This window comes from Eimeria mitis, genomic scaffold (assembly GCF_000499745.2).
Source record: "Eimeria mitis Houghton genomic scaffold, Emh_scaff47, whole genome shotgun sequence".
NCBI lineage: Eukaryota > Apicomplexa > Conoidasida > Eucoccidiorida > Eimeriidae > Eimeria > Eimeria mitis.
In genome coordinates, this window is record NW_013573003.1 from 18,369 (window position 1) to 26,356 (window position 7,988).

Here is a 7,988-nt window from a genome sequence, read left to right on the forward strand (position 1 = left end):
TCGCGACGAAGCAAAATAAACTGGATCGGAGCTAACTCTGCATTGATCGGAACGAGCGTGACCTCGCTGTCACCTATGAAGCATCTGAACAGCTGATGTATATTCCTTTAGTGGAAGCAATAACTGGAGTTGTTACTTTCTGAGCGACGCGTATCTAAATCGGAAGGCTGAGCCAATAAAACAGTAAATTTTTGTTGCTTAAAACAAGTCAGAGCGAGCCGTATTCAGCGGACTCTTTTTGTACGAAACAGATTGCGCTAAGTCCGGGTACACGCAATATAGCAGACTGTTATAAATAAAGGGATACAATATTGTTGGGTTTCACTTGAATGGAGATCATTTAATAGTCTTGTACAATTCGTTGAGTTCTTCTGCAGATGTAGATCACTTTATTACAATCGACTCTTCATTTCAGCGCTATAGTCAAAAGCCATGCATTGGGAAGACTCACCGGTGCAGAATTGTGTCGAATCCGGAAGAGGAACCTCCGCCAGGTTTTGCATGCGAAGTGGTGCATGAGCTGAAACCAAATCGCAGGTAAGATAAANAGGCTGTACTGCTGCTTGTGGTGTACCTGGACAGTGGAATTCCATGGCCTTAGCGGCGGCCTTGCCTGGAAGATGAGCAGGTTCCTGATAACCTGAAGGACACCACAACGGTAGTAAGGAGAAAAGTGTTTGCAGCACCAGAATTAAACCATAGTGCGTGCAACTAGCAGGTATATAAGTGAATGTGGAAGTAGCTGTACTTGTGCCCCTTCTAATCATGGAGGTTTGTGCCCGTTTGTTCCTTTTCCATGGACAGTCAACACTAGGGAATTCCCCATTCCATTCTGCAAGCACTGCTTGTTGCTCTGCTTCTTCGGAGGTGCTTGCATATCTGCCAAATGCCTGAGAAAGTCCGGCAGAACCTTTGGAGTCATTCCAGGCGTTGACACCTCTGAGGAACTGTACCAGCACATGACTGTAACCTTCGTCTACAGTTTTGGATCTCTTCCCCAAGACTTTTGAGATAAGCTTAATGCCTTCGTCTGTACGCACGGTCCGAGCCCCAATAACATAAAGATTCTAGTCATGCNTGAGATAAGCTTAATGCCTTCGTCTGTACGCACGGTCCGAGCCCCAATAACATAAAGATTCTAGTCATGCACGGCATCGCTCCGGTTAGCTATTCGTGACTATGGTAAGGCAGGTGAATACAACATTTTGAATGCAAGAGTCATTTGGAGTAGTGGGTCACCTTGAAGCTTTATACATTGGTGCCCCATGAGGATCACGTTGCCTGCATCTGTAGAAAGCAACTCGCCAAGCTGCACCACTGGATGCTGGGCGCAGATATCGACTAGCTGTTGCGCTGCATTCAGCGGCAAAATCCAGTCTGCAACACCGTGTGAGCCTAACGTCGACTCCGTATACATGAAGCTGGCCATAATATCTTTGGAAATGTCCTTGAAGGAGAGCTCGCGGGCTCCATGCCTGCCTTTCTTAGACCCCAAGGTCCAGCCAGGTGGCACCACGAACTTGTTAGTTTTACATCCTGCTTTTACAAGCTCCATTGCAACCTTAGCCTGGTTGTGGCCTGAAAATTGGAATGCGCACTTAATAGAACTTTTGCACTTTCTTTAGGGCTTCGCTTGAGCGTGGCCGAGATCGCAATCATTTAACAACTGGGCAGTGTGGCGGAAGGTATGCGAAATGCTGCGTTGCGCACCATTGTTGAAAATGAGGGATGTGAATGCCAACCGAGCATTCCTGAATGTGGTTGCAGTACTCTGAAACGATTCAGTCATTTCTTGCGTTTGCTCGCTGGATGAAGGGCCGAGTACCCACCAAACGAGAAGCAAACGAACGAGCTGCTGAAGTTCTCCCGAAGTTGCGCACATTTCTCCGGTAGCCCCGCGTCTCTTCCCTTTTGTTCTCTTCACTGCATTCTTGAGGCTTCGTAGAAGGGTTCGCTTATTTTTCGCTGATTCTGAAGGCATTAGGAGCTCAGAAGCCTCCTCCACTTCTGTCACACAAGGTGTGAACATTTCAAGGAAACTTGCTGCTTTCTTCTTTAGGTGCTTCACTGCAGACTCATAGGCATTCGTACTAAACACGCCATCTCCCATTGTCTGCACTATTTTCTCCCATGGCAGCGCTTTACTTTCCTCGAGCTCCACCCTCAAAAATGTGCCTGCAGCGCATGCATCAAGCTGGGTACAGCCGTAAAAGCTAGGCAAGTGACGGACCTACGGAGCAGTTGCCCAACCCTGCATGTACACACCAGTTTTGTTCTAACACAAGGAGCGGAAAGCGCGAATTCCGTGTCCCGAGTGGCTCACCAATTTGCAATGCTATAGAGGCAAACGGTGCGAACAGAGGCGGCAGCAATTCGCCACCAAGGCCACACGAAAAACATTTGTATATGGTGGCGAAAACGTCAGACCTTTTAGCCAATTTTCTCTGTTTTTCTGTGCTCTCTAGGCCAGCACCCGAGTCATTAATATATCCACGAATGTTTGTCAGCACAGTCGATGCGAATAGCAGTGGGTTTGTCATGTCAGTCTCCAGAAGTAACCTGCAGACGTTGGCTGTAGCGGATATGTTCATGGCATTGATATTAGCGTTTCCACCGACCACAAAGGGGTGTGCTTCTTCAGCAGCCACGGGGTGGTGAGCGGTTGGGGGGGACAGTTTTCTAGAGTCTTCCAACAGTGAAGCACCTTCTGCTTCACTTGACGACAGGGCATGAGCACTACCTGGAGAAGGCCGTGACATTCCTGACTCAGCCTGCTGTTGTTTGGGCTCAGAGTGAGACGAAGGCCCAGCCTGATCCTCAACACTAGGAGGGATGCCGACCGACACGCTTTTAGTCAGGTCCCTCGAAGAAACCAACAGCTGTTTTGCTACTAGCCATGCCCCGGCAACAATCTGATCAAGCTCAACAACTTCGTCGAATGAATAAAATGCAGCCATACGCAGCGCTGTAGGAGACACAGCAGAATATTATGCCACTGAATAGAAAAAATACGGGCCTTACAGCTCCCCAAGAGCTCACCGAAGAGCATACCAACTAGTTGTCACCATGTGGACACTCACCATCGCCAATTCGGATGTCATGACGCCGAAGCCGATACTTCTTTCTATGCTTCTCTGTTTCCTTATTTGCCCAACCCTTCCGTAAGGCTNATGACGCCGAAGCCGATACTTCTTTCTATGCTTCTCTGTTTCCTTATTTGCCCAACCCTTCCGTAAGGCTGCTTTGACCAAGCAATCAGAATTGCAGCTGCTAAGTGACCCTCGGGGTAGCAAGCCTGAGACGGTACGGCAAGGGAGCAATTAAAGAAAAACAGACGAATGGCTGTGATCATTGCATATGCACTGCGTTCAATGAGGACATCAATTTCGTTTAAGACGTAAGCGCACCTGCTTGGCTTTTTTTAGCGTCTCCCGTTGAGCAGACGGAACTCATCAAGTGCGAAAAGGTGTGAGCGGCAGGGCTGTAGCCTGCACGGACATGAACCCAGAGCACTTAAACATCCCGGATCAGAAGCAGGCTCTTTTACGGTGCACCTAACAATCTCTGATTGGCATGACAGCCTGCTTTCTTACCGTGACGGCCCTTCACCCTTTGCTCGCTCTTCCAATGGGAGTGACAGCTTAGGCTTTCCACTCCCGCTGCATTTAGTCCCAGCTCGAAAAATATTCCCGCCAGGCACTGACTTCTCAGTGGAGCATGGCGCCCTATTTCCTGTATTGGCGAAGCTGTGGGGGACAAGTAAGCTCTGTTAACCGTGTTCTCGGTCANGCGTTTAGCGGCAGACACCCAGGTAGAGCATGTTGAATAAGTACAATCTGCAACATCTCAATCACTGCGTGCACACACATAGGAGGAAAGAGCACGTGGATAAGCGGTTCGTTGCTTCCAACACCAAGGAGAACGACATGCGGGTGGTAAGCTTGGATGACTTGCTTTTCATTGCTTCTGCAGCGGAAAATATACTGTATTTCGTAGAAGCGTCCTTCCACTTTTTGCCTGCTTTTCTCCCAGACGGATATTCGGGGACTGGAGCTCCAAGCATGTGGCGCACTCCAGCGACAATGCGAAAGACTGCACACAGCAAACGGAGCTTCCTCAGTGGCTCACTAAAGTAATGATTAAACCGTTGGAAGCAAGCACTGCAAGATTAGTGCTGCATTGCGCAACTCTAGAAAAACTAACCGCTGGACTTTTCCTTTAAGGAGAGAAGAAGCCCTCCAAAATTTCCAGTTTTCCTTCCGGTCTCAAGAGTTTCTCCATACCCGCTCTGGGTGGCGAAGTCAAGAAGACGGGCGAAGATTTCCGGGTCTTCGTTTTCGAGAGTGTGCCATGAGCCGTTGAGCGCCGTGTCCACAAACGCAACCTCCACTGAAGGCAATAAGGACTCCAACATGGATGCAATCATGGTAATTCAGCGGCTTATACTAGCTAGAATAGTGCCCACGTTTGGCTGGCCTACAGTGCACCTTAGTACGTGTTATTTGACCAACCGGCGTTTGGAGCCAAAATAAGCTTTAGTACGTTGACTGTCTTCTCCACTCCCTCTAGGGAGGCCGTTTGGCCTTCCACTGTCTGTACAGTAAATACCGGTTCGCTAGGATGCAGGAAGTCATCAAGAACCTTGACACTGTTTCCGGGCGTGGGTGACGACGATATGCCTGTATTAGCCGTCATTCACACANATCAAGAACCTTGACACTGTTTCCGGGCGTGGGTGACGACGATATGCCTGTATTAGCCGTCATTCACACAGTTGAGCATACAGTTGGTTACATTACAACACACTTCCAATGATTCCACTCTAGAACTACATGTTATAGAGTACGATCCATCCTGACGACAACTGTGGCTTACCATCTAAAAGAGCGTTTGGCTGAGACCCTGTCGAGCATACGCAAATAGCAACGCACGCAAGGCATTCACCGACACTGAGCAAATCCCCTAAGAAATGCACGCTCCGCATCATGGCCCTACCCAGCGGGAGCCCTTAAGGAAGGGTCCTACCATCGAATAGATTTACCATTAAATTGTTTCAGATTTTCGAGGATCCGTTCACAGGCAGTGTATATCAAAAGCCCTTGACGTACTGACTGCAACTCATGCGGAAAGTATCCAACTCTTTCCGTGTCAAGATCAACCACAAATTTTAAGCATGAGTCGCCATCTGCGGTTGTAGCCTCAATCGCCTCAAATATTTCCTTCTGTTGATTTGCGTCTGAACGACAGGAAAAACAAAGAGTGCTTCCATGTTAGGTAGACGCGCTTCGTACGTGGCTACCAGGACTCGGGAAAGAGGACTCCTTTTTCGACCCCAGTGAAATGTTTACTTGTTGTGAAGCTCCCGAGCACCTCCTTGCCAATATCCGTAGTCNTTTTTCGACCCCAGTGAAATGTTTACTTGTTGTGAAGCTCCCGAGCACCTCCTTGCCAATATCCGTAGTCTGTGCCAATCGATTTGCATCGAACACCACTCCTAATGAGGCTGAACGTACGCGGGCATTCACACAAAGAATGCAAATGGATTGCATGTAACCAGATGGTCTCTAATTGCTCTTAATTCACCGGAAGAGCGCAGTTCATTTGCAGAGGGATTTGTAACTCACTGGCTCGTTTTGCACTTCCTTTCTTTGGCGACTTTTTTAATCTTAGAGACCTTAGTATGGAACGTTTTTTCTTGTTCGATTCTGTTTTTATTTCCTCCGTTGCATCTGCAACATGCAGACAGAGGTGAGTCAGCACCCAAAAGAGCAACTTATACTGCGGCTGACACTGTGTGGTAGCGCGTGATTTTAGGATCTTCCGCTTGTCAAGTAGCTCGAGGCTAGATTTTTTAACGGAGAGTTTCTCCCGCCAGCGCAGGCAACGACTTACATTCTCCAAGAACATTTCACTGGAGACGAGATGTGTACGAAAATGGAGCAGTGGTAAAAAAACCATCAGCTATGCATTTGCTAGACAACAGGCTGTGCCAATCAAACAAATTACCTGGCCTAGGTGTCTCAGCTTCGGCCTCGCCTTCGTCACCCCCAGGTGCTACTAAATTCTCTTGTGAGCTGCTAGGGGGACTGCCGTTCCTACGTTTCTTGCCAGCGAAAGCTGATTTTAGTCTCCTCAATCCCTTCTTCTTTTTCCTGTCTTCTCCTTCGGCTAATGGCTCGCTCGAACTCCCTTCTGAAAAGAAAATTGGGAAACAGGAAAAGATCGGTAAAAGCAGGCCTGGCAGACAGTTCTACTAGCACCTAGCAGACCGTCAGTTGCATTAACGGTATGTTGGCACCAACAGAAGCACATTATCCTTTTCTCCTGGCAGGAAGTGCACGCGGAATGGTCTTTCTGCACGAAGACAAGTCAGGCCGCTTCTCGACGGCGCGTCAACTGACGAAGCCATATCTGGCAAGAAACACCTGTCGTGGAATTCTCAGCGTCGGCATCACTCTCNGACGAAGCCATATCTGGCAAGAAACACCTGTCGTGGAATTCTCAGCGTCGGCATCACTCTCATCTCCATGAGGCGTTAGCAAAGCCTCCCGTGATCCACCATGGGAACCCCTTTTCCCTTTTCGTTTTCCCGAAACGGGTATTTTTATTTTAAAGGGTCCCCTTTTCTTTTTGCCGCCCTGCCCTCCAGCCAGTGAGCCGCTCGAGCTTGCTTCTGAAATGAAAAGTAGACAACAGAATACGAACCGTTCAGCCAGGCGTTGCAGACAAATCTACAAACACCCTGCAGCTCATCAATCGCATTAAAGGTATGCTAGGAACAAACGAAAGCACAATACTTCTTTTCCACTGGTTGGTAGTGCACGCGGAATGGTCTTTCTGCACGAAGACAAGTCAGGCAAGTCTTCCGCAGAGCGTCAACTGACGAAGCCATATCTGGCAAGAAACACCTGTCGTGGAATTCTCGGCGTCGGCATCACTCTCATCTCCATGGGGCGTTAGCAAAGCCTCCCGTGATCCACGTTGGGAACCCCTTTTTCCTTTTCTTTTTCCCGAAACGGGTATTTTTATTTTAAAGGGTCCCCTTTTCTTTTTGCCTCCCTGCCCTCCAGTGAGTGATTCGCTCGAGGCTCCTTCTGAAAAGAGAGTACGACACCAGAATAAGAGCCACTGAACTCCACTGAGACAGGCTACGGTAAATCCTGTACTCCAATATAGCAGGCGCTTAATCAGGTTCAGGTAGCATTATTTGCCGAGCGGCCACTGCAGAAGGGTCTACATCGTCCGTTCTTGATCGGCTGCACTCTAAGCTGGTCTGACTCTTGGGACAGAGAACGGGTTACTTTATCGACAGCGCGCCAACTACATATTTGGTTATGTCACTTGGGGAAAAGTTTACCTAGCGTGGGAGTATTAGTAGTCGCATCTCCCTCTTCGTTTCGGGTTGCTGACAAGTTTCCTTGCGATGCGTTTTTGGAGGCGTTTTTCCCTCGTTTTTTCCCCAGAAAATTGTGTCTCTTGAAGTGGGATCCCTTCTTTTTCTTGCCTTCTCCTCCTNCCTTAAGTAGGTGATTTGCCGTTCAAGGAGGCTTCTGCATAGTAACTCCCTTGGGCCTGCCAAGCCGCATATTGGAGTTTTGGAACAGGGCGAAAAATTGACCAACGAAAAGCTATTAGATGAGGTGGGAAAGCGCATTCTACATTTCTGTGCTCTGGGTAGCCGTATTGCATGCTACCGCATGAAATTCGTTGACTGTTGCCTACAGCCTCACCGGTTGTATCGCTTGTGGACTCGAAGAAGCTTGGGTATATGTCTGCAACCAGATCACAAAAGGAGGTGGCATCAACATAAGTACATGTTTAAATTGTGATCGGTATATCTGCACCGGAATCCGAGCAAGAAAGTGGTACAAACGCTACAAAAGAGAAGGAACACGCATGCAGCTGAGAAGAGCCGGTGAACTCCCAGATCTGTTAAATTCTGTACCTGCCAGCCTTTGACCGCGATATATGGCTTCCAGGTTTTCCAT

General features: G+C 48.5%; 1 protein-coding gene across 1 annotated transcript; it reads right to left on the minus strand.

The window, feature by feature from the left end:
* Positions 1-132: 132 nt before the first annotated feature.
* EMH_0047470 (uncharacterized protein) lies at positions 133-7,988 on the minus strand (the record flags this gene model as incomplete). Its single annotated transcript, XM_013499808.1, is given in 16 exon segments — positions 133-167; positions 452-545; positions 549-640; positions 1,240-1,578; positions 1,711-2,175; positions 2,324-2,965; positions 3,408-3,488; positions 4,204-4,389; positions 4,512-4,679; positions 5,042-5,236; positions 5,420-5,503; positions 6,007-6,192; positions 6,488-6,673; positions 6,909-7,094; positions 7,731-7,772; positions 7,946-7,988. Coding segments are annotated over 16 exon segments (3,024 nt in total).